The sequence below is a fragment of the Dacryopinax primogenitus genome, assembly GCF_000292625.1.
Source record: "Dacryopinax primogenitus strain DJM-731 SS1 chromosome Unknown DACRYscaffold_5, whole genome shotgun sequence".
In the NCBI taxonomy this organism is placed as follows: Eukaryota; Fungi; Basidiomycota; class Dacrymycetes; order Dacrymycetales; family Dacrymycetaceae; genus Dacryopinax; species Dacryopinax primogenitus.
Window position 1 is genome coordinate 1380609 of NW_024467202.1, and position 25353 is coordinate 1405961.

The window sequence follows — 25353 nt, forward strand, 5'->3', positions numbered from 1 at the left end:
TTCTTGCCTTCCTACGACCCTGCACGAGTAGTGATAGGTATCAAGCAACCATCATGGAGTCCCAGTCGACATTCGAGAAGGACGACCCCTCTTTCAGCGAGAATGCATCCCATGCCGGGATGGCAGCTGCTCATCACACGGGCAACATGCTCCATCTGGAGACGATCGACGAGGCGGTTGCGGCCGAGCAGCTGGCTAAGGAGATGCAGTATGTTGACGAGAGCAAGGCGCGTGAGATCGAGCAGGAACTCGCGCAGAGCAAGCAGCAAGGGTACCAGCCCGTCACGGACGAGGAGTGGAAGGCACATCACAGCTTGAACCTCAAGTTCGACTTGTATGTTATCCCCTTCTGCACCCTCATCTACCTCTTCTGCGGTCTGGATCGTGCCAACATCGGGAATGCCGCTACCGATAACTTTACCCAGGACTTGGGTATGCCTGCGACAGCCATCAACACAGCTACATCGTGGTTCATCATTACTTACGTACCTTTCATGCCGGTATGTGCCCCGCTCTTCCTGGCTTATTATCTCACGATCTCCCTAGATTACCACGTACTTCGGCCGTCGTGTCGGCCAGCCCCTCTTCCTCGGCGTCGCTGGCTTCTGCTGGGGCATCCTCACCCTCTCCCAAGCCTTCATCAAGACAGAGGCGCAACTGATCGCAATCCGCCTGCTCGTCGGTTTCTTCGAGTCCGGCTTCTTCTCCACCGCCGCGGCGTACATCTCCATCTTCTATCCCCGCTTCAACCTCGCATTCCGCATCTCGATGTTCTTCTTCGCGTATGCGATTTCGGGTGGGTTCGGCGGCCTCATCGCCTATGGCGCATTCAACATCAGCGGCTCGCTCTATGGCTGGCAGTACCTCTTCCTCATCGAGGGCAGCCTTACCATCCTCCTCGCACTGATCACGCCCTTCTGGCTCCCCACCAGCCCCGGCACCGCCTGGTTCCTCACTCCAGCAGAGAGGCACTACGCTGAGAAGCGCATGGTCATGGACTCGTCTGAGAACTTGGCGGACGCGCACAGGATCTCCAAGCGTGATATCTTGGAGACATTGAAGGACTGGAAGCTGTGGATGATGCTTCCTTGCGCCATGATCACGACCATGGGTCCGACTGGGTTCACCACGTTCTTGCCCCTCGTCGTCAAGGTAAGCTTTAGTCAGGGCTCGACGTTGAGAACGCCCTAACACAGACTCGCAGGGCCTCGGTTACTCGGGAGCGATTGCCAACTTGCTCTCCGTCCCGCCGTATGTCGCTGGTGCCTGTGTAGTCCTGATCATGTCCTGGCTCTCCGACCGCTATCGCCAGCGTGGGATCTTCATTCTCTTCGGCCTAGCGTTCGTCATCATCGGTCTCATCCTGGCCGTCACTCTGCCTCTCGAGAACGTCCATGCCCGGTACGGTGCTCTCGTCATCCTCCTTGCAGGCACGTTCGTCGCCACACCTCTCAATACCTCTTGGCTTGCGAGCAACACCCCCGACCCTGGCAAGCGTACCCTCGTTCTCTCCCTGAACAACTGGGCGAACCTCGCCCAGGTGTACGCGAGCGAGCTCTTCCAACCGAGCTTTGGTCCCAACTACCAAACACCCATGAAAGTCCTCCTGGGACTCATGTGCCTCGCTGTAGTGGGCTACTCGGCCAACTCGGTCGTCCTTCTTCTAGTGAATAGGTGGAAGGCCAAGAAGGTAGCGAAGATGACGGCTGAGGAGCTGCAGGAGGAGAACATGTCCGACAAGAGGGTCGGGGACAAGAAGCTTACTTTTATTTACGGTATTTAAGCTTGTAATCCGACAGCGCTTGTTGTTCTGGGGTCTTTACTGTCTGGGGTGGAGGAAGCGTACCTGATAATCTGAACATTGTTGTGGCTCAGCGCTAGGTTGCATTGTTCCTGACCAGAAGAGAAGTAAGCTAAATTTGGTCCCGTGGGGACTAAGCTTCTTCTATACATTCATCGCCACGTTGCTGAACCTTCCCCTCCACCTCCGTCAAAGTGTGCATGACCACTTCCCAGTTCACGCGGGGCCCCGCCCTTTAACAGCATACCCCATGTTTGGGCACGTTTTCCTCCCTGCCCAGCCATGCAACCCCCCGTGATCAGCCAGGCCCTACATCACGCGGCGTCCGTGCACCGTCTTTCCTTTTGGTGGTCGTGATTACAGCTCCACCTAATGCTCCTGAAGTCAAGGAGGCTTCGGACGGCCTTCTGAATTCGGTCTTCGCCCGATAGGGCTAAGGCTAAGAATACTTTTTACCTATAGCGGGCGGCCCTTGCAACGCCCCTATGATTAAAAAGTGCTTCGGACGGCTTTCCGTTTTCGTAACCTTTCCGAGCTGGTATATTATGGTCGCCTCTGGTCACAACTTTCACGAAACGGCGCCTCTCTTCTCGCTCCTTCGCCGCCCCGCCCCCCCTCACATTCTCCCATCATGTCAACCGAGATGTCCGATCTCAGTTCAGAAAAGGATGCGCCTATCCACACTGAGCACCTGAAGGGCGACGCCAAGTTCGAGGAACATCATGTCACGGAAGCAGTGCTTCATCAAGAAGCGATCATGCACGAGATCACTGCTGACCGGCTCGCCGCTGAAACACTTTACGTCGATCAGGCCAAGGCTGACGAGATTCGGAGGGAGCTGCTCGCCAGTGAACAAGGTGGATACCATCCCATTACGGACGAAGAGCGAAAGGCACACTACCGCCTTAACCGCAAGTTTGACACCTACGTGAGCGAGACCTATCACACGACCAACACGGGGCTGATTGATTTCAGGTGCTTCCCCTACTCATTGCTGTCTATTTGTTCAATGGTCTTGACCGCAGTAACCTCGGTAATGCGCAGACAAACAACTTCAGCAGCGACATCGGCATCCCTGCTAGCTCTGTCAACACCGCGAGCAGTTTGTTCTTTGCCACTTTCGTTCCTCTTCAGCCAGTGAGTTCATTCCGTTCCTCAGTGAATCCTGCTCTCATTCCATGAAGTTCTTGGCAGCATTCGGCAAACGCTTTGGCCAAATTCCCTTCCTCACAGTCATCTGCTTCCTCTGGGGTGTCCTCACCATATGCCATGCTTTCGTCAAGACCGATTCTCAGCTGATTGCCGTCCGCCTGCTCATGGGCATTGCCGAATCCGGATTTTACCCCACCTGTCTCTCGTATCTGTCCCTCTTCTATCCTCGGCACGAGCTTGCCTTCCGTTTCGCCATGTTCTACGGGATGTATGCAGTGGCCGGTGCTTTCGGTGGTCTGATCGCTTTTGGCGTGTTCCAAATCCAAAGCGGGGCACTCCATCCTTGGCAGTACCTGTTCATCATCGAAGGCTGCTTTCCCATCCTGTTGTCGATGTTGATCCCCTTCGTGTTGTCGAGGGATCCCAAGTCTGCCTGGTTCCTCAAGCCAGAAGAGCGCGAATACGCCGAGAAGCGCATGGTCATTGATGCCGCAGCAAACTTGAATGGCACTTACAAGGTCACTAAGCGTGATGTCTGGGAGATCGTCAAGGACTGGAAGCTCTGGTTCACGCTCTTTGCTAACACCCTCGCTGGGACATGCCCCCAAGGGTTCACCATTTTCTTCCCTGTTGTAGTAAAGGTGAGCTTGTGCGGTGGTTCTAGCTCTTACGTTCTGCTAATCATGCGTGAACAGGGATTGGGGTACACGGGTGCACTCGCCAACCTGATGACCGTCCCGCCTTATGTCTGTGGCACCCTCGTCCTGCTTTTGTTTGCATTCTCTTCCGACAAGCACAAGGAGCGTACATTCCATATCTTGGGGTATGATCTACACCTTTCCTTTCTGAGACTCTATTGACTCTCATCCAGTGGCATGCTTATCATCATTATCGGACTCATCATCACTGTGGTGCTGCCTCTGGAGAACACCGGGGGCCGTTATGCCGGCCTCCTGATCTTGCTGTCCGGCTCATTCGTCTTCTCTCCCATCGTCAGCGCTTGGTATGCCGGCAACACCCCCGAGCCCGGAAAGCGGACGATCGGTCTCGCCATTATCGGCTGGGGAAATGTCTCCGGTATCATTGGCTCCGAGTTGTTCCAGGCCCAGTACGGCCCCGATTATCGCTATCCTCTTCGCATAACCCTTGGACTTATGGTTGTTGCCTTCTCCGGATATGTGCTCGTAAATATCCTTCTTCGCCTAGCGAATCGCTCGAGGGCAAACAAGCTCGCCAACATGACGGTCCAGCAGATCGAGGAAGAGAATACCTCGGACGTTAGGGTCGGCGACAAGAAGTATACGTTTGTGTATGGGTTATAAGTTATGATTCTGTAGTTAGTGTAGGTCAACGTTGTCTTGTTTTCCATGTCGTCAAGGGTCTGTTACCGAGGAGTTATGAATCTGTACAGAGCTGTACTTACGGTAATTCATGAGGTGTTTATGTCACACAAGTACATAACGGGACATCGACGACAGGGGAAGAAGGGCAGTATCTTCAAAGTTACTCAGCTACAGGTATGAAAAGCAACCCACTTGGGACTGAGTGATTCCACAGGGGCCATGACAGTCTTATATCTAAGTGAAATATGTGCACCAATCTTTGGGGCTTGGGGGCTTCGGTCGTGATTAGTTTACTATATGGAGCAAGATATCTCTATTGCAAACCTCGCAAGCTACGTTAATGCTCCAACAGAAAGAGTGAGAAACGGTGAGGAATCTTCACTACACAGTGATTGATATTCTCCACCAAATTGACAGCGCCGTGAAACGGCGACAGTCGGCTCCCTCCAGTCCGCGGAGAGGAATATTTTGTGAATTCCGTGGTGGAGTTTACATTTCTTGTCTATGCGACTTGTACTCTCTTATGCCGAAACATTTTCGAAGGCAGGGACAACATCCATCGGAGCCGAAGCGTCATGATCAAGACCGGACCCTGGTTCTTTTCCCCTGAGATAGGGGTTAAACGTTTTGTACCTTGTTAACTCCGCCGGACGATCGGAAAGAGATACTTCGTCAGTAGCAAACTAACACTGGTATTTGATTGTTCCTGAGATTGTTGAAAAACGTAATAACAGCTCCATTTAGGCCAGCTGTCGACTTCATGCTTTGTACATTACGAGCGACTTGACAGGTGGATTCGCGATCGGACCATCTATCCGACCCAACCCGCACCAAGGATCCAATCACAGACGAGGAGAAGTCCTTTAGTCCTTTAGTCGCCCTCACTTTATCCCGTGACGTTCCATCATTGAATAGCCCAGGCTCAAACTATCTCCCACGCCATCAAGGAGCCGACACCTTGTTTGGCGTAAGCTGCTTCTGTGCTGCTCACGAGGATAATTTTGAATTCAACACCTCGCGTGCTTCCTCCACAATCAATTCAGTTCCTCCACCCCGACGTTCATCTCCGGACTCCACAATTGTCTATCACGGTCTTCGTTCTTTGTACCCCACGGGGTAGAGGGGACGGCCCTTCGCTGGATAGAGCGTCTTCTATGATCAACGTGCCTTCTCCTGTAGGCATGGAATTCATATAAAGAGTGCGAGCATGCAAGCATGGGTACAGTCCAGGGGCGTCGTCCGTCGCTCTCTTGCTCGCTACTTGTGAAAGATTGAACAGGATGTCTTCGACCGCCTCCGAATTCGAGAAGGAAGTGACCGAGTTTCACGAGCATGCCGTGCACTCTGAGAAGGCGCTCCATTTGGAGACGATCGATGAGGGCGTTGCGGCGGAACAATTGGCCAAGGAGATGCAGATGGTCGATGATGAAAGGGCGCGAGAAATTGAGCAACAGCTGGAGAAGAGCAGACCGGGCGGTTATGTACCTGTGACTCCTGAAGAATGGAAGGCCCATCGCTCTTTGAACCTCAAGTTCGACATAATGGTCGTTCCTTTCTGCACTCTCATCTACCTGTTCTGTGGCTTGGACCGTGCGAATCTCGGCAATGCAGCAACAGACAACTTCACACAAGATGTCGGTATGCCGGCGGACGCCATCAACACAGCGACTTCTTTGTTTGTTGCAACTTACGTACCCTTCATGCCGGTGCGTACTCTCTTCTCCTCAGGCACTGTAACTCATGTCCTCACTAGATAATGACTTATGTCGGTCGTCGTATGGGTCAACCGCGTTTCCTCTGCGTTGCGGGCTTCTGCTGGGGTACCTTAACACTCTGCCAGGCATTCCTCAAGACCGAAGGTCAGCTCATCGCCCTTCGCCTTCTGATTGGTGCGTTCGAATCGGCGTTCTTCTCCACCGCTGCTTCCTACATATCCTTGTTTTATCCGCGATTCAACCTGGCGTTCCGCATCTCGCTGTTCTTCTTCGCGTACGCGATTTCGGGCGGGTTCGGCGGCCTCATCGCCTACGGCGCATTCAACATCAGCGGCAAGCTATGGGGTTGGCAATATCTGTTCCTTATCGAAGGCGGGATCACGATTCTCCTGGCCATTATTACACCCTTTTGGTTGCCCACTAGTCCCGGCACTGCCTGGTTCCTCACCAAATCGGAACAGGCATATGCACAGAAGCGCATGGTCATCGATTCGGCCGAGAATTTAGCCAGCAGTTACAAAGTGACGAAGCGCGATATCATCGAGTCCGTGAAGGACTATAAGCTGTGGATCATGTTGCCGGCAGCCACGCTCACTACTATGGGTCCGACTGGCTTCACTACATTCCTCCCCATAGTTGTCAAGGTGGGTAGCCTCATCCCAGATCTCAATAACGCATCTGATGAGAATGGCAGGGATTGGGGTATTCCGGTGCTATGGCGAACCTCATGAGCGTACCCCCTTACATCGCTGGTGCATGCCTGGTGCTCCTGTTTTGCTGGTCCTCAGATCGGCATCACGAACGTTGCATCCACATCGTCATTGGTCTGACTATCGTCATCATTGGCCTCGCCCTCACCGTGGCACTTCCCGAGGAACAAGTGCATGCTCGGTACGGTGCGCTCATTGTGCTCCTAGCAGGGACGTTCATTGCCACACCGCTGAACGCTTCTTGGCTGGCTGGCAATACTCCGGATCCCGGCAAGCGGGCGCTCGTACTCGCTTTCAACGGCTGGGGCAACATCGCACAAGTGTTCAGCAGCGAGCTCTTCCAGTCGAAGTATGGCCCGTCCTATTCCTTTTCCATGAAGGTCCTTCTCGGCCTGATGATACTCGCGTTCTTCGGGTATTCGTTTGTGGCCATCACGCTACGACTTGTCAATCGCCACAGGGCGAAGAAAGTTGCACAGATGACGCCACAGGAACTCGAGGAGGAGAATTTGTCCGACACTCGGGTCGGCGACAAGAAACTCACGTTCGTTTACGGCACATGAAGGGAACTGTCTTTGTTTCTCCCGGGTTTGGGTCTACCTTTGGTTGCTTATTATGATAGTCGGATGGCCAAGGGACTTGTTGGGTCTTATCACAATGGATGGACCTCGCGGAGTTTTGGAAATCAGAGTTTGCTCGCCCATGACCTGTTTTGGTAGGTTAAAGTGTCGTCATGGACGTCAAGTGCACGAGCACGTATGCTAAGCTGAGATCACGCGACCAGGCTTGCAAGTAACTCTGCTGGTTGTGCCGTGGCTGACTGATCAGTGCCGAGCGCTTCCCCGCATGATCTGCGCCGTCCAAGATTTGTCTCAGATTTGTCCCTGGCGCCTCAGTCACGCGCAGTCCATGCCACGCAGAACTGTGACTGACATATCAGTCAGCATGGTCACTCGCCACATAGAGGTTGCGGTTGCATCGGTATGATTGGATAACGTAACAGACAGCGGCACCCTGTCATCTCGACCTCGGTGCCGCGTCGCCGCCCACTAAGCCGAATGCGGACCAAGCCTGGTGCAGTGCTTCTGGATCTTGGCCGGGTCTGAGCTGTGTTGTTGCCGAGCCCCATCCTCACAGCTCACAGGTGACGTTGCTTGGCTTCTTCGACTCGCTTTCTTTTCCTGGGCGATAGCTTCCCACGGGCTACATCAGGACAAGAGCATGCTGGTCTATGTTCTGGACTTGGTCTCGTAGAATTATCCCGAATCGACCGAAGCCAACGGTCTCGATGCCAGCCAATTCCCAGCATGGTGTCTAACGTAAAATTTGTAAGAGAGCACCACGCACTTGACACGTTCGTCCTCTCTAACCTCAGAAGTCGCCAGCTCAACATTCTTCTCTAATTCCCGCGGGACAAACATACCGGACTCGCCTTCTGAGCTTACCACTTCCAGCGTTCGTATTCAGTCCATGGCCAGACTTCGGTACCATACATTTCGCAACATGCCATGGTGCCATTGACCCCTGTGTTCCGTTGGTCTGTTCCCCCACCTCCTCGTTAGACCACACCGGCGAGACCACGACGTGTCACCCCTCCACGTTTGACAGCAGGCGGACCGGACAGCCCTTGGCACAGCAACGATACGGAAATAACGATACAGACAATCCAGAAATAGGAGACAGGGTCCGTTTGTCTGTTTGTCTGTCCAATAATAGTCCTCCCTGGCCTGGAAGTATGATAATAACCAGTGAGACCGGGAAATAGATACTGTACTCGACCCGCTTAGGTGAGGAACCGCAAATTGCGCTTCGTCCAGCCGCTGCGGGAGAAGCATGCAAGAAGCATGCAAGAAGCATACCAAGGGGGAAGTCTTGTCTTCGCCCATGGCCAGGCTTCCCAGCGTCGGCAAGCAGTGTTACTCTGATTTATCGTTCGTACATTGCACCCCGACCGCGGATGTATACTGTCCTGGCATACATTGGGGTTCGGTAACCCAACCACCGTGTGCAGTATGCCAAGAACCAATGGCGATGTCGAAGCTCCAACGCTGTGTGCCACATTCTTACAGAGACCCAACCACATCCAGCGGGAAACGGAAACGCATAGTGTTGTACCAGAAGACTCGACCGCTGACACCTCGCAGGCCAGTAATACGCGACATGCGAGTAACTGACTTGCACCCTCGATTCCTTTCCCAAGCAGTGAGAGGGAGTGCCATTCTCAGTCCCAGTCCCAGTCCCCACTTCCCCTCCGCAGAGGCCAATCCCACCGCTGCCGCCGGCACCCCCGCGCACTGGCAGACCCGTCTCGGCGGTACGAGAGACACCAGAGAAAGAAAGAGGGTGATCCCCAACCTCCGAAACTGAGCTTAGTCTTAGTCTTACATGTACTGTAGCACTGAGCCGGATTGGCCGGGGTCGCCCGTCGCTGTGGGAACTATGTCAGTAATGTCAGTAGAATATCGTAGTCAGCGGGGAACGTGCTCCAGCATCGGAGGGGGATACGCCCAGCTGCCGCTGTGGCTTGGGCTTGGAAAGGCTCAGCCAGCACTGCGGGAAAAGAGGCTATCAGACCTATGACACTAGCGGTTCTTGGTGTTGGTACAGCAATCAACGATCAATGACTGACCTTTGATCAAAGATCCAGATGATCAAAAGTCCTTTCCCGGACTGCGCGCTGCGCCCAGTCTTACAGTCTCCCTATCGCTGTACGGTGGTCCAGCCTTCCTGCTTTCTGCTGGCCGTAGGCTGCTCGGGTTTGCAACTGGGAGGTTTGGTGTTCGGATGCTCTGCGTGCTGTGCGGTCTGTGCGGTCTGGGCTTGGCAGTAACGTTCCTACATACTTGTGATACCGAGCCATCCTATGCATGCCCATCAAGTTGCCTTGCATTCCAACAGCAGTTGCACACACACAACTAGCGCACCACAGTTTTAGAGGAGGAGGATGATCAAATTCTTTCGAGTACGTCCATACGTTCAGTCGTACGTTCCGTACCCAGTCTATCTCCAAACTTCATACAACAATCCCCATCAAGAGTCAATCAAAAATCAAGAGCGCATGGCCAAGAGCGCAAAGACAAGCAGAGAAACAGATAGAAGAGAAGAAAGAGGGAAAACTATAACACAACATTTTTTTGGGTTTCGAGCCGAGGGTATCTCGTGCGTTTGCAGACAGCGAGAGAAATTGAGATGATTTGATTTGAGACTTGAGATGGACAGACTCGTAGTTGCAGACGACAGATGGGGTAGTGGACAGTGTTGAGACTGATCTGGCAAGCCATAAATAAAAACTGGAAACTGAGAATCGGAAACTGGGAAATCGAGAATCGGGAATCGTTCAAAAAACCAAAACGTCGCGTTGTTGTCGTCTCATTCAGGTGTGGGCAGAGCGGGGTTATCGTGTATCGGGTAATCGTGGACATGAGGGGAGAGGGGGAAGAGACGGTCAACGTCTTCTCTCCCTACCCCTACCTCGTTCCATCTCCGGGAGGACCATTCTGCTCCTCACGCCAAGTGGGACGGGCGGTTCCTGCGTCCTCCTCGCCCGTTCCCGTTCCCGTTCCCGTTCCCGTTCCCGTTCCCGTTCCCGTTCCCGTTCCCGTTCGCGCTCCCGCTCCCGGTCGCGCTCCTTCGGACCATCCTCATCCGTGTCCGTATCCCCAAACCCGCCCACAAGGCGCTTTATCCCCGGACCCTCGTCAGTGCCCACGATCCTGATAGGTTTCGCAAGTGAGCCCGAGCGAGTGCGGCCGTGCCCGTACCCAGGCGGATGCTGGGCTGCGGCTGGGTGAGCAGGTCGGTCCCTGCTCTCCCGCGGCTCGCCACTGAAGGGGGAGTCCATGTATGCGTAGCGCGTAGGTGGGGGCTTGGACGGGCGGAAGTAGTACGGACGTTCGTGTCCTCTCCCATGGAATGCAGACTCTTCATCCTCGTCCTCCTCTTCTTCCTCCGCTACGACGACCTGCTCACGTATCGACATGGACGTGGCAGCGACGCGCTGGACGTTTTCTGCGCTCTTCGGGGGCGTGGGAGGCAGTGCATTCCGCAGGTCCGCGGTGAACTTGGCGTACGTCGCGCTCTCATGGGACATGCGCGGCTGGTAGATGTAGGACGCAGCGGCAGGGTGGATTGGCGCTGAGTTTGGCTTGTACGTCCCGGTGTCTGCGCGGGGGCGACCGTGGTGCGACTGAAGCTCGCCAGAGGAGCTGCAGGAGGACGAGTCTCCCCCTCGCCCACCCGCGGCCCACTCGTCTCGCGATGTGTTGGACGCCATCGAGTTGGTGCTCGTAGTACTGGCGAATGAGGCAGCGCGGGGCTTTGGATGATGCGGGGAGAGGGGGGAGGTGGGGTAGGAACGCAAAAGGTGCGGGATGGCAACACCGCGCGAGGCAGAGGGCGGGGTGTTGTACGCCGCGATCTCGCAGGCGCTGGAGCAGTATGGAGCGGGGCGTGCCTTTGCTGGGTCAGCGAGCGCATGGTTAGGTGGGAATGGTTGGCGTACCGTTGAGTGCCGTGTTGGCACGGGGCGGGAGCAAGTGAGGCACCAGTTCGTGTCCATCTGGTGCGCGGTGAGACTATGTACAGTGCCGGCTTGTCGTTGCCGGTGTTGGTGTGTATGTTGATGCTACTAGTGACAGTGTAGTATTGTGTAGGATAGTGCGAGGCGAGTGTAATATGCTCTCTTGTTGCTACTGTAGGCTAATCGATTGGACCGAGTGTCGTATATGCGCGCTTTGGGATGGCGAGGAGGGAGAAGGCGCTAAGGGGTTGCTGTATGCTCGCCTCGTCGTCGGGGGCCGAGTACATGTAGGGCTGGCCGGGGATTGTCACGCTACTGCAGCACCCGCATACATCGAGCTCGCTACCTCATACACCGTCATCGTCGTCATACACTGCCTCCCCCTCCACTCCCCACGTTGTACCTCGTCGGTTCCCCCCCCCCCCAACAGGCACCTGCCCAACATCGGCATACACCTCGCCCCCGTTGCCTGAACCCCCTTCCTCACCGCGCGGTAGCATCCCCTCCGCCGGTATTCCCCCCTTCATCGATGAGGAGGGGGAGGAGGAGAGAGGGAGGGGGAGACAATGAGGGAGAGGGGAGCATACAGTTAGGTTGATTTATGTACCCTCTCTCACTCCCCTTTGGTAAACGCCATCGATGGATCTCTGCCATACACGGTCAGAAGTCGTCGCCACTCTTCATCACCACATTAGGGTTACTCCAACACATCACACTCCCTCCCTTCATCTCTCCCTCTTGGGTCTCACAAAATAAACACCCAAATCAAGACCTTCCCCTTACACGGAAACCCCCAAAACGTCATCCTCATCCCGAGACCCATTCTTCTCCCGTCTACTCTGCTCCCGCTCTCACTCAGGAACCAAAGACAATCTTCCACACACCGGGTCCAATTCACCACGATTGGCATCCTCATGTCCCCATCCATACCAACCGCAAAATCTCCCCCGCGCGCCTCCTCACACCGTCAACAACACCGCAGAACCTCACATTCCCCCCAAACACGGACGATGTTTCGATGGAATACACCATCCACTTCCTCCGAGGATGAGCGAACAATGCCAGTGTTTGTTTATGCTCCGCCCGGAAATACGAGCGCGGAGGAAATCCCAACATCTAGCTTATCAAACCCGTCAAGCGCGTAACAACGACGTCGTGCTCTGCATATGCTCAAGCATCAGCCATCGGCAAGCCTACCCAACCCCCAAGTGGTGAAAAGGTAATGGCCCCCAGATCTGTAGGGGTCAACCCGACCCGCTCCGCCCGTGCGTGGCGCCCAGCCTTTCCTCCTTTGTTCACCTTCCCACCCTGCACCTACCCTTACACCCCCCAAGGTCTGCGCAGCCTGGACCAAACTGGAATGCGGCTGCGGGTGTCAGCTACAGTACAGTACTAGTACTACTGCCTGTTCTTGCCTGGTCTGGTCTGACAAATCCTGTAATCTTTCACTTTCACTTTCGATTTCAGCGTCAAAGGACAAGTGTCATATTCCCTCTCAAGCGCGTACGTTCCCCCTTCAGCGGGAAACGTCCAGCCCAGCCTCGCCTTTGACACAGTGCCCAGAGAACACCCTCGACTCGCAGAGCGGTGGGTGGGTGTGTTCTCTGGGCACCCCGCCCCGCCACTCCAAGCCCACTCCCCACCCAACCAGACCTAGCCCGGTCCCGCCCGCGCTGACCCCAGGTAACGGGCAGCCACATCCCCACCGTGCCCATTCTCAGGCTCGCGGAACTTTTCCCCTACTCGAGCTGGACTCATATTACCACACTCAACACTAGTTTCTGGATATTCTTTCCCTTTCTGAATCTGAATCAAGGTCCTCTTATACTTGTACATCGGATGAAGCTGCGGTCATCCCCCAAACTAAGGTTTGAGGATGTCCGCAGCTCGCCGGCAGAGCTGTCTGCCTGCCGGTATGACTTCTATTCTTCCTTCATGCAATCAACAATATACACATGGCTCGGAACTGTCGTCGCCCTTGCATACCTGCTCGCGTGCCGACAAGACATCCAATCGCATGCAATGCAAGGTTGATTATCATCAAGCGAGAGGGTTCCTAAGGGCAGGGGAACGAAAAAAAAAACTCTTCCCTCACTCGCCCCAACGGAAGACTAGTACCCTACACACCCTCCGAGCCGTCCTGTCCCAGTCCCAGTACCAGTACCAGTACCCCCAGAGCAGAGCTGCGAACCGCGAACTGCGAACTGCGCGGCATCCCATTCCTCTGCTCGTCTTCTGCCGATAGCCGGTCCCCGTCGGGAAGAACCCTGGCCCTGCCCTGCCCTGCTGCCGCAGATCGCTACCCTCTCTTTGGGTGTAAAACACCCCCAGAAGGAGGACAGTACTAGTCGAGCCTGGCAAGGTTCTCCCAGCTGCAGAACGAGACTACATGTACGCGCTGGAACAGAACACGCGGGACGTAGAGGGCAAACGGACGCGCTGTGCGTCCTGCTCTCCTTCCCCCACTCAGAACCAACCATCTGCATCTTGCTACCTCCTCTGGATCCAGAAGAACGCAAACCCACGGTCAGTTAAGGCTTGGCTTCCGCACTCCGCTTTGACTGGACTGGGTTAGGAACTCCCACAGTCCACCCGGCTGACAAACGGAAGCTCTTTGCCCACCCCAAGCTGAGTAGCCGCGTTTGACAGCCCTTCCGCTTCGCCCTTTCCCCCTCCTCTTGCCCCTGCCCTGCCCCCCTGCGCGCAGGACCAATTAATGACAATGAGCACTCGCTTGGCTCCCCCCCCGCCCCCCCTTGCTCCCCTAGCGTCTCCGCGTGCTCTTCCCAGCTCCTTTCCAGACGAGGGGTACGGCGTCTGCCGAGCGAGGAAGCACCCACCAGATTTCGAATAAGGTTACATCCCAGTCTTCCCATTCCAGCGGGGCATGCTTCCTAACCCCTTCCCAATCCAGCACCCAGCACCCAGCGCATGCACCAGCAAAGCAGCGGGCCAAAAGTCACCCATTACTCATTACTCCCCGCCTTACATGACACGTCAGTCACGGCTCCGTGACCCCACTGTATTCTCACCCCACCCCACCCCAACGTTCTGGACCGCAATCGGTCAACATATCTGTCGTCATACGAAAACAGGAGCATGATCCTTCTTCTCCCTCTGTTATCGCCCTCATCGCGATCAAGATCCCCGGCCAGCGAGCACCATCCTGGCCGCGGGGGATAATGGCTCGTCTGGGTCTTGCCAGCTCATCCTCCGCCGGGACCCGTACATCCCGTACATCCTTCTTCCTAGTTGCTTCCCACTTGTTCTTTGAATGAATCCGAATCACGTTCTTATTGTTCACTCCAAAAGCGGTTGCAACCCGCCCAGAAGGTGCCCCCAATCCCGCGAAGGTCTGCCACCAATTTTCGAACATGTTTCTCGTTCTTGCCGCACCACTCAGAGCATGCCAGTGCTTCGCCTCCTCCGCGCGTGTCACCCCCCGGTTGGCTGGCCTCAGGCTCCCGGGTGCTGAGAACCCACCCGGTAACTTGAACACAAGTACTGCCGAAAGGCCCCCGAACAATCGGGCCATCACCTATCAGCCGCAGCCGTCGGCCATCTCCCGCCCAGCACGTCGGGGCGAGGTTGCTGTTACTGTTCATGTACGGCACTGCGCAACGAGTCGTTCGATCCAGCTCGGGGCGGGAAAGATGCGAGAATCCCGCCCAGGCCGATCACGCACCGGTGCCGTGCCTGTGCTCGGACGACGCTAGAAGATACCTCTTCTCGCACTCCGGCCAACAAGCGTACTTCCGAGCAAAGGAAGTCGTGATTCTACATCTTGTGTCCCCTCCACAAGTGCACGCGTACGTCCCGCCCGCCCACGCACCCCCCGGCATGGAGGGAAAAACACCCGCGCGAAGCCCCGCGAAATCTAGGAACCGCGTGCCCACCCGGCCCCGACTTTCCCGTTTCGGCCACATGCCTGATCGTGTCTTCTCACCAGATTCGGTCCTTCCAGCGGCGGTAGCTCTGGCGGGGACCGATGGCCGACGGCCGAGTGGGAGCACCGCCGAGCTCGGCGGAAGAGTGCGATGCACGGCGGTGGGTTTGGGAGAACTGGTGACATGCCCCGCGGGTTCCTGGCCGTGCTACAGATTTTACAAAGAGAAAATTGCGCACGCGCATTCGTGCGCATGAGCTCTGCCCAGTTCCCGAGACAGGCATGTCGGTTCTTTTCTTTCTACGCGATAGCTGTTTCATGAAGTTAAGGAAGCAAACTCGCTTGGAAATTTGGCGGTTCGAAGGCCAAGCTCCTCGAGTTTCCAACTTGTTAACAGCTCAATGACCGGCGCCCGAGACCCGCAGCAGAGGGTTATCAACATGAACATGTTCCTGGAGAATCTCATCCCTTGCATCACGGAAATGGCATTGCCACGTTTAACGACTTCTTCTCACAGTTGTGCCCATGACCGCCGGAGCTCGAGCATGAACAGCTGAGGTTACGTGAGGATTACGCTAGGGTCTGGCTAGGGTCTGTCCGTGCTTGGAGGCGCAAAGGGATGAAGAGCAAAACTTTGGCCCATTCCCATTTCTGGATAACGCCAGGGTCTAAGATCTCCGTGCTCCACCTGTGACGAATAAGAATGCCCTTGAATCCAAGGAGGGGGCGCACCGCGCCCCCGTTGCGGAGCAGCGGAAATCCTCGAGGACCCCACATACCAGCATATCCAGGTAAATCCAGCCCTCGTCCAGTGGACCCCTCACAGCATCATGGGTCTCGCAGCTCGGCGTGCTCAGACCCAGACCCGCATTGCATATCACATGATATGTTGCGTGCAGTACATGAATACAAGGACAGGACTAGTCCTCATATTACTTCAAGTATCTACTTTGAAAGGCTCATATTTGCTGTACTTAATATCTCAAACAACCAAGCATCAGAGGACTCATGCCCCCTCATCAAGCAAGCACAGTTTCAGGTTGACCCAGCACAAGCAGCACACAAGCCTCAACCTCCCACAAGTTCTGCATGGCCAAGTTCAAGGATTCAATGATGAGGCATCAGAACCAGTGACAAGATGCACATCCTCCTCACTTCCAGCCTGACTTGCTTGCGCATATGTCCCAAGCAGCAAGGCAGACTTTGAATTATTAAGACCTCCAAGCTTACAAGGAGTTGCTGTGAACTGAGGCCAAGCACTGCTGAATGAGTAAGTGTTGACTCTAGGATCTCTCAACACACTCTGATTGCCATGCCAGGTGTTCCCGAGGAGGCTGCTGCCTTGCAGTTTCTTGCCCACAGTTCACTAGGAGGCAACATTGATATCATGGATGTTGATGCCATGGATATGGGACAGATGAGTGCAGACCCCTCAGCACCTAGTGCACCACTCACACATGGAGAGGATGAATGGGAGCTTGAGGAGGACAGCCTGAGCAGTAATCAAAGTGCCCATGCTAGCACAAGTGTGCAAGAGCTGTGGCAGCACTGCCAGCATGCATATTCAGCTTTGTATCCCTGTTCGAGAACTCACACATCTTGTTGTAGACCTTCTGGCACTCACACTCAGCACGCTTGAGGCCCAGGGTGCTACTCAGAGTGCCTTGCTTCAATGGTGAGTCGCTGGCATCAAGCAACACCAGCCTTGGCTTGAGCGTTCTTTGCCTGGCAACATGGACCACCTCGGACAGAAGAATCTGAATTGGGGTACCACAATATCTCGACAGGAGACCCACTTGCAGATGGGTTATTACAAGGCACCAAGGAACCACCCTCACACAAGGAGACAGCACACGTACAGGTAGTGACTTGGAAGGGTATCTTGTATTGTGTGAGCACCAGGTCTACTGCTGACATTTGAGCAGCACTAGAGGACTGCTAGTTCTACTGCTGACATTCAAGCAGCACTAGAAGACTGCCAGTTCTACTGCCGCCATGAAGGAGAAGATTTTCTAGCTCATGTTGTTGAGCATGGCTTCTTCCCATGCACTCCCAAGCTTCCACAACTTGTGATCTCCCTCAATGTCTTAGAAGTTTTGCATCATTGTCAAACTTGAGCAAATGTCTCCCATGAGACATTCATGTGCATTCTCTGTGATCTTCACTGCATAAGTCACAAACCCTCATATCAGCGCCTTGAATTACATTGCTCACTCCTCACCTAGAGGCCCTATCACCAGTACTTTCGTGTCCAGCTCTGTCAAGCATACAATGCTTGGGTTGAGATGCTCATATTCATTGAGGGTCTTGTAAACAAGGGATTTGATCATGATGTGCCTGATTGGCAAGTACTAAACTCATGTGCAGCTTGCAAGTACCGAGTGTGTCCAGTAATGTTCCTCTCTGCAACCTCTCTGATTCTTGGCCCAACTTGAGGGTGAACCCAAGCTGCTCACAGCAAGCTTGTGGCACTCAATGGTAACAACTCCTCAAAATGATTTCTTGCAGCCAGGTTGCAAGACCTGCATGAGTTCACAAGTGACTACATTCTATCACCAGACTTCATGGATGTGTACAAGGACAAGGGAAGAGGGAAGAGGGCAAAAGATGGATCAAGAGGCATGGAATCCTCATCAACAGACCACAAGATATCTTGAGACCTGCTGGAGCCCTCAGAGGACATATGTACGTCAAAGTGGAAGGCTTGGAAAGCAAGGGACAAGCTATTGCACTGGATGGATGCTCTGCATTCCATGGGCAACTTCCTCATTGCTAGGTGGCACGGCATGAGCACAGCATGATCCTGTGGTCTGCTGACATGATCCAAAGCAGTGAACTGTGAGGCAGCAGATAAACCTCTCCACTTCACTTGGCTTATGTCTCCCCTAGAGCCAAGTATCCTCTGGCATGCTTGAGCAAGATTCTAGAAGTTTTCGGACCTCATATCAGCCTTGGCTACAACATTGGGTGCAAACACTCGAAAACCATGGCTCGCAGCAGTCTTGGAGCAAGAGCTGAGTCACTCAGGGTGCAATTCTTTGTGGGTGCCTTTCATGGGTACGCACATAATTGCAGGTGCCAGCTCGGTTTCCATCCTCAGTTCCTGGCCACCACAGGTCTCAAGGATTTTGAAACAAACAAGCAGATTTCCTTGAAACAAAATCTCACCATCCACTTGTTTCAACATGGCTCTGCATACCACAGGCACATGTGCTTGCATTTTTTCTGGTCTAGGTGGGATGAGGGCTGACATGCCAGCCTTGGTAAGCCCTAGTAAAATAGCAAACCTCGAGAGCTCACAATCTGCTAGGTGATTTTATCTATGACAATTATAGGCAGGCACTCCACATCTTGAACACCATGCAGCTGAGTGTCATCAAGTTCCAGCACTCCCGACATCTTACAGACAAGGACTTCACATGGTTCCTGCATGAGGAGCAAGAATACTTTAATTCTCTCCTCCAAGAGCCTGAGGAGGATGTTCTTGCATTCAAGTACCTTGAAACCCTTGAGTCACAGTCATCTGCAAAGTAAGTCCATGCAATGTACCTCTTGCTGAGGACTGACCCCTAGGCAGGCAAAAGCTCCAAGATCTAGGTTTTGATGGATTCATGAATCAAGGACCTGCAACATGGGATGAGTCCATGCCATCTGTGAGGCATTGTTCACTTGAGCGAGACTACATTGGCACCATTCAGACAATTGAGCATCTTGAAGTCCTTGCTTGTGAATACAAGAGGCTTCTTGGAACAGCTTGTTGGACGTTGGGATGCATCAAGTGGGAAACCGCAATGCAAGATTGCAATTTCCATGAGTACAACAAGGCACTCAATAACTTGGAGTCTCTTGTGGTCCAATGTCTCTTTGAGCTGGAGAAACTGGACTTACATGGAACCGGTGGGATCATTCTCAGCCCAGGAGCTAACATCTCACTAACCCTTGCATCTAGGCTACAAGATGTGCCAAGCTCTTGGGGAAGCTATTCACTGATGAAATGATGCCATTCGAGCCGCCCTGAAGAAGTACAACAAGATAGCAATCCAAGTAGCTCAACCCATGCTCTCCCTTCAAGAAGTCCTTGCCTACTCTTGGTTGTCTGACTTCTTGCTTCTTCAATACTTGCAAGACCAGTGAAGAACAACAGTGAGATCACCTAGAATGGGGGTGACAAGCTGAGTGGCAAGGATCATTCAATCCTTGTGATGTGCACTCATCCCTCATCCCCTCTCTGTCTCATACCACCATCATCCTCGACTCTAGTCTCTCTCACCCAGCATGGCTCCTTGCAACAACAACAACAACCCCCCCTCAATGCTGTGGTCCTTTTGGATGGATCCTCATGACCACAACAATGAAGCTCATTGCTTGGTCAAGAGACATGACTATGCCTTTATGACATGGAAGTAGCTGGTATACCTTGGCATGTGCTGGAACCTGCTGGAAGGATTGGATGGTCAGGTGACCTGCTGTGCATGGCTGTGCATGACCTCATATGACCTCATCCTTGGTCATATGACCTGATCACCTGACTAGGCTGAGTAAGCAAGATGTTCTAGCAGGTTCCACCACAGAGGTATAAATATAAGGCCTACTCTGCCTGGGCACTGTCTCTTCAGACTTGGTCTCTTAGGATCATCCACAGGTACCTATACTGTAGATAGGTCTTAGTCATCAGGTCTACTCCACTTCCTTGTTGCCTGCTTAGACTCTTGGCACTCTTAGGTGAGCAGACTTAGTCAGCCTGTGTTGCCCTAACAACATGGAATGCAGCTAGGCACACACTGGCCGAGGAGTGGAGGAAGGAAGGTTGGTGTTGCTCACTTCTTGCCCTACATGATGTTGATCATGTATCTAGGGTGAGTATATCAAGCAGTGGGGGATCTGGCATTTGACCTCACAGTGTGAGAGCAAGTGGCCCAGCTCAATGCCAATGAGGTCAAGTGTGCTGAGGCACATGAAGCTGTTCTCTTATTGCAGTCTTGAGCAGAGAATCAAGTTTGTTTGCCTGGGCAGGCGAGGCTCATGGATACAAACCACACAACTGACTGGCTCAGAACCACAGCTCTTGACTTCAACAATTGAACTGGTGGTCACATTTGTGGGTTCATATTCCAAGGCCATGTCAATGATTATGCAGTCCCCTCATATTTTGGTAGCACGATTGCATGAGAATGACTCATGCAAGTCTTCAGGTTGTCTGTCGCAGAGCTGGGTTTACAGCTCAAATCATGGGCTTTAAGTGGGGGTGCAAGAGGTGAGCTTGGGATCTTGTGCCAAGCCCAATCATTCTTGTCTGACTCACACACAGATGCAGCTGAGAAAACTCAAAGTCAAGCCAATGTGTATAAGCACAGGATTCAATCAATCCTGGACTCTCGCCTTGAGATGATCACTTGGGGCAAGTGGACAAGCATGGCATACAAGTGCTTTGGTCATGACATCAAGAACAAGTTCCTCATCACACTACAAGGCTGGCCCCTTGAGAAGCTGGTCAATCCCTTGAATATCTGGAACATGGCTCAATTGGCCAAGGTTCGAGACACCCTGAAAGACGGCAGCTGCTCCTTTTGCAAGATGACAGCATTCAAGCTTGAAAAGTGAGCTGCAGTGTGTGCCAAGGACAGTGCTTGTGCACAAGAAGTCAAGAGGCAAGGTGACTGCACTGAGCACATGCAGGCAAGTGCAAGGAGAAACAAGTGCAAACGACAGAAGCTTCCCCATGACTTGCAGCCCACAAACAAGTCAATATCAATGGTTAGGCTTCTACCACCCTTGCCTAGACCTGAGTTGACTGGTGAGGCACTGAATTGAGGCCTTTCCACAATTACACTCAAGAGTTCTGCACCTCAGCAAACAAGGATGGAGGTCGTCAAGCCGCCACCATGAGCAGCACCTCCTATACAAGCTCCTGAGCCGCCTCGGCTTGAGTTGCTTGAGAACATCATACTGCAGGGGTATTGGTGAATTCTGGGAGTTAGTGGTTCACCTGACATGGTCCTTGTCCCTAGTCAAGTGCTTGAACCTCATGTCCCTTTCCAGGACTTGACAAATGCTTGGTTAGGAGACTCCAGCACATTGGGATGGGTCTAGTTTATTACAATGAGCAATATCAATATCTCGTGACCAAGTCATGGTTACAAGTCAAGACCAAGTATCTAGAGTCCATGAGACAGTGCGACTAATGCTTCAGCACCCTCCTTGAGAGCTTTCACCTCGGCAAGCTTTCTCTTGTGTGCTCTCAAGTGCTCGAGTGATAGTTCTTTCGAAACTGATGCTAGCTCTTTTCTTGGCCTGATATTCACATTGGTAGGCTCAGAGCTGCTCTAGATGCCTGTCATAACATAAGTAATTTGTTGCACGAGGGCCTAGTCGAGTCTGCTGTACCTGTGAGCCCACTGCCTCTTGGCCTTGACCTCTGCACTCAGTGACTTGGGCATGATACCATGCAAGAAGCCAGTCCAGCTGACCTCAAAGAGCATACTCTTTGTGATTGTAGCACCATGAAGGCAATAATAGTGATATTTGTTGAGGTCTAGTGTGTTGTCAAATGCAGCCATGACAAGGTTTTGTGGTTGGCCACATGAGAGTCAGCATCATGAGCATCATGGCCTATGCTTGCTAGACCCAAGACCCAGCCTCAGGCACACGGGTCTCCCCCTGGCTATGCTATTTCTCGAGAATTTGGCTGGATTGGCTGGATGCAGGGGTCCTAGCCAAGCATCGCGCATCCGGGGCGGGGGCGCGTTGCGGCCCCGTGGCGTTTACTCGGGGCTAGGGGTGCTACATAGGTGCCGTGCTCGGGCATGAGCGCGGCCCGAGCTTCGAAGTTTCCCCTTGTCTCTTGCACATGTGCGTGTTATTGATGGAGAAGATTGTCACTGACGTTGACTTCCGGTCCCGGTCTTGTTGTAGGCACGTTTGGTACACATCCAAGGGTCGGGCAATGTCGGTAAAGCGATTAGCACTGGGCGTAACCGGCCTAAGGACGGACCTACCGGATCTTAAATGCGGAGGAGGTGGGGATGCTGTTTCTGTTTAGATCAATGATGTTAACTATGTTAGACCAGCCTGAGACAGACCCATGTTACAGAACATCGATGTATATGTGCTGAATGGTGATGTGGTGATCGGCCTCGGTGAGCCGTGGCGCCGATGCATCGACATGATGAAGCTAACTTGAATGCGTGGAATAGGTCCTCGGGACTGCTTGACAATCGCCGTTCTTTTGGATGAAATCTGACGATGTCATACCATGCACACGTAAAGGATTCATACGTTGGTTATTACACGAAGTGGAGGAGGCGGGGTTACCTTGTGATCCCTCAGCGCAACAAGTGCAACTGCCTTTTGGGCAGCAGGTGGTATGTATGTCAAGTGGGTTTTTTACTCAGCTAGACTATGACATAAGTCAGCACGCAAGAGATGCGGATATAGACTTCAACGTACTGTCTCAAGTCCAGAACCGGGTTGTTATTGATGCGAGGTGGAGGGAGGCGCACTGGCAACAATCAATGGAGCTAAATAATCCGGTGTCCCGAGGCCCAATCTTCTCAACGACCTGCAAGCGATCCGTCAATACAGCGCGGTGCGTGGATGGGCCCAGGTGAAGAATGCGGGGTAAACCACTGTGCCTCCATTATTTGGCCTACAATGTCTGACGGCCCCTAGGGTAATGTGGGGTAAATAAATTTCCTTGAATAGCTGTCATCGCCGTCTCTGCGCCCTCTCACCTATACCAGCCCGACGTCGCGTGACGCGTCTGACAGCAGTCCACTGCCTTAACTGGCACACCATTGCAATCATTCCAACGACGTGACAGGCTACCGGCTGTTAAGAATTCCCTGCGATGGATGTTGGCAGCACTATATGGAGCGTCGACGTCGCACTAGCCAGCGGCCTCGCCAGCTTGCTGGGACGATTTACTTCGATCTGCTTGGACTCGCGGTCGGATCTCAAGCAATTCAACAAGAGATTAAATGGCGAGCATACTTGTCAGCGGACACACAACCACGACGGTTCCCAACGGGGTGACTGCGACCCTGGTCAACGGCAAGGACGATCATCTCCACACTGATGGAGTTGATGCGCCTGTCCCGCTCACTCTCGAGCTACCCAATATCTTTGCGACACTGCTGCCTTCCACGCCCCTGTCCGAGGAAGAATCGAGCAAGATCGCCCAGGAATGGCTCGACAAGCTCTCCGCTATCCTCCAAACTGGTGCTGCACCGAGCACGGATGAGCTCAGCAGTGTGCTGGCTCACTCGATCGTCCCTTGGTGGAAGGACCACCTCTCCCTCACCTGGGCGTTGCGCTGCGCCCATGGCATTCCCAATATCACCAATCTCCTCGCTCCGGTCATCCCCCTGCGCAAGCCCGTTGCCCCGGCGCTGACCAAGGCGATCTACATCCCCATGACTGGGACGCTGCAGTTCGTGCAAGCGCAGTTCGACTTCGAGACCCCCCTAGCGAAGTGCAAAGGCGTTGCGTGCCTGATTCCGGAGCAGGGGGTAGAAGAGGGAGATGTAGCGTGGAGGGCATGGGTCGTTATGACCCAGATGGCGGACTTGAAGGGTCATGAAGCAGATGCTCAGAGGTTGAAGGTCCCAGACGAGGGTGGGGAGGAGCAGGAGGAGGTCGATGTGCTGATCATAGGCGCTGGACAGTCGGGATGTAAGCCCTGGGGATCTCATTGCCCCGAAAGGAAATGCTGACCAGATTTGGTCAGTGCAACTTGCGGCTGCTCTCCGCACACTGTCCTTCCGCGCCCTCATCGTCGATCGCGTAACTCACGTGGGCGACCACTGGAAGCGTGTCTACGAATCATTCAAGTTGCACTTGTCTAAGTATTACTGTCAGCTGGCATATCTCCCGTGGCCAGAGTCGACCCCTTTCTTCCCGAAGATCAGCGACATCGCAAACTTCCTGGATCAATATGCACACGAGCTCCATCTCAACGTTCTCTTAGAGAGCGAGGTCAAGAAGGCGGAGTTTGACAAAAAGAAGGGAAGCTGGAATGTGCCCATCAGGACGGGCGGAACGGAGAGGACCGTTCGAGCAGAACATCTGGTGTTCGCGACTGGTCTTTCGGGGTATACGCCCGCGATGCCCAATGTGCCTGGAAAGGAGATCTTCAAGGGCGAGGTCATGCACTCGCTGGATTATCGCGCGGGAGAGAAGTACAAGGACAAGCACGCGATCGTTGTCGGCACTGCGTGCTCGGGACACGATATCGCGGCGGATCTGTATCGCAGCGGTGCTGCAAGTGTGACCATGATCCAACGGAAGGCGACCATGGTCTTTGCGGAGAAGGCGTTCCGCGCGGCTACGGGCGTTATGTATAACGAAAACGGCCCGCCTCTCGAGTATGCAGACAGACTGAGCGAAGTCATGCCCAATCAGCTGACCAAGCTACTGATGGCGCAATATCCCCCAACAGAAGAATACGTGTGAGTGAGCGGTGCCTTGCGTAAAGAAGCACCGTAGTTCTCATACTCCGCAGTGTAATCGAAGCGGGACTTGAGAAGAGAGGCTTCCGTCTGCTCGAACGCGATCTTGGACACATCATTTTCGAGCGCCAAGGTGGACACTATCTTGATGTTGGCTGTTCGCAACTGTACGTGCACCATAATATTATTATGTATTGGTCCACTGACCCTGCCCAGTATTGTCGACGGCAAGATCGGAGTAAAGTCGGGCGTACCTATCAAAAATTTCACCGAGTCTGCCCTAGCGTTTGAGGACGGGACTGAATTACCCGCTGATGTGATCGTATTTGCGACCGGGTACGTCGTTCAAATTCTTATTCAGACTCCGATGGCGGGGCTGATTATGTTCGATGGGTCTCAGTCACAACACTTTGACAATGAAGGAAGGTATCCACAAGGTCGTTGGCGCCGAGTCTGCCAAGGGGCTAAAGGATATCTGGGGTCTTGATAAGGAAGGTCACGTCAAGGGCGTCTATAGGGATAACGGAGGTCAGCTGTTTTCCTTTCCCGATTATTGTGCCTCTGTCCTCATAGGTCATATAGTCCAGAATTTGTGGGCTGCCGCTGGACCATTCTCCTTCACACGGTACAACTCCAAACTTCTCGCAATGCAGATTGTCGCCTCCCATTTCGGGCTCCTCCAGGATCGGTTTGATGTGTAATTCGTGATTATTTGGCCAGAAGCATGTGCCGAGCTGAGCGATAGAAGATAACCAGGCGGTTGGAAATTCGGTTCTTGATA

The 25353-nt window shown here is 53.6% G+C and overlaps 7 protein-coding genes across 7 annotated transcripts; 6 read left to right on the top strand and 1 right to left on the bottom strand.

Annotated features, from left to right (window-relative positions):
• Positions 1 to 146: 146 nt before the first annotated feature.
• Positions 147 to 7284, top strand: DACRYDRAFT_88026 (MFS general substrate transporter; the record flags this gene model as incomplete). The annotated part of the gene is made up of 3 exons (XM_040776834.1): positions 147 to 500; positions 547 to 1152; positions 6706 to 7284. The coding sequence occupies 3 exons, from the start codon at positions 147 to 149 to the stop codon at positions 7282 to 7284; spliced, it is 1539 nt and encodes a 512-aa protein (XP_040630807.1).
• A 2371-nt stretch (positions 7285 to 9655) lies between these two features.
• Positions 9656 to 11586, bottom strand: DACRYDRAFT_21313 (uncharacterized protein). The gene is made up of 2 exons (XM_040772335.1): positions 11223 to 11586; positions 9656 to 11174 (listed from the first exon to the last, which is right to left on the bottom strand). Exons 1-2 carry the CDS (start codon positions 11277 to 11279, stop codon positions 10167 to 10169), a joined length of 1065 nt encoding a protein of 354 aa, XP_040630808.1. The 5' UTR covers positions 11280 to 11586; the 3' UTR covers positions 9656 to 10166.
• A 3028-nt stretch (positions 11587 to 14614) lies between these two features.
• DACRYDRAFT_106077 (uncharacterized protein) lies at positions 14615 to 14956 on the top strand (the record flags this gene model as incomplete). Its single annotated transcript, XM_040768194.1, has 1 exon — positions 14615 to 14956. One exon carries the CDS (start codon positions 14615 to 14617, stop codon positions 14954 to 14956), a length of 342 nt encoding a protein of 113 aa, XP_040630809.1.
• Positions 14957 to 18070: 3114 nt separating this feature from the next.
• DACRYDRAFT_49530 (uncharacterized protein) lies at positions 18071 to 18376 on the top strand (the record flags this gene model as incomplete). The annotated part of the gene is made up of 1 exon (XM_040774907.1): positions 18071 to 18376. A coding segment is annotated over one exon (306 nt), but the record flags the coding sequence as incomplete, so codon positions are not given.
• Positions 18377 to 18486: 110 nt separating this feature from the next.
• On the top strand, positions 18487 to 18723 carry DACRYDRAFT_106078 (uncharacterized protein; the record flags this gene model as incomplete). The annotated part of the gene is made up of 2 exons (XM_040768195.1): positions 18487 to 18656; positions 18711 to 18723. The coding sequence occupies 2 exons, from the start codon at positions 18487 to 18489 to the stop codon at positions 18721 to 18723; spliced, it is 183 nt and encodes a 60-aa protein (XP_040630811.1).
• Positions 18724 to 22192: 3469 nt separating this feature from the next.
• On the top strand, positions 22193 to 22855 carry DACRYDRAFT_21314 (uncharacterized protein). Its single transcript, XM_040772336.1, has 4 exons — positions 22193 to 22262; positions 22320 to 22487; positions 22535 to 22743; positions 22796 to 22855. The coding sequence occupies exons 2-3, from the start codon at positions 22369 to 22371 to the stop codon at positions 22731 to 22733; spliced, it is 318 nt and encodes a 105-aa protein (XP_040630812.1). The 5' UTR covers positions 22193 to 22262; positions 22320 to 22368; the 3' UTR covers positions 22734 to 22743; positions 22796 to 22855.
• A 247-nt stretch (positions 22856 to 23102) lies between these two features.
• DACRYDRAFT_49592 (FAD/NADP-binding domain-containing protein) lies at positions 23103 to 25273 on the top strand (the record flags this gene model as incomplete). The annotated part of the gene is made up of 6 exons (XM_040774915.1): positions 23103 to 23796; positions 23852 to 24572; positions 24626 to 24739; positions 24789 to 24908; positions 24973 to 25100; positions 25155 to 25273. The coding sequence occupies 6 exons, from the start codon at positions 23103 to 23105 to the stop codon at positions 25271 to 25273; spliced, it is 1896 nt and encodes a 631-aa protein (XP_040630813.1).
• Positions 25274 to 25353: the final 80 nt, after the last annotated feature.

Excerpts from the sequence above, each read along its gene's own strand:
- DACRYDRAFT_21314 (XM_040772336.1), top strand. The coding sequence starts at position 22,369 with ATGTCATACCATGCACACGTAAAGGATTCATACGTTGGTTATTACACG. Across the intron at positions 22,488-22,534 it reads TGCCTTTTGGGCAGCAGGTG|TCAGCACGCAAGAGATGCGG; the intron begins GTATGTATGTCA and ends CTATGACATAAG.
- DACRYDRAFT_21313 (XM_040772335.1), bottom strand. The coding sequence starts at position 11,279 with ATGGACACGAACTGGTGCCTCACTTGCTCCCGCCCCGTGCCAACACGG. Across the intron at positions 11,175-11,222 it reads TGCCAACACGGCACTCAACG|GCACGCCCCGCTCCATACTG; the intron begins GTACGCCAACCA and ends GACCCAGCAAAG.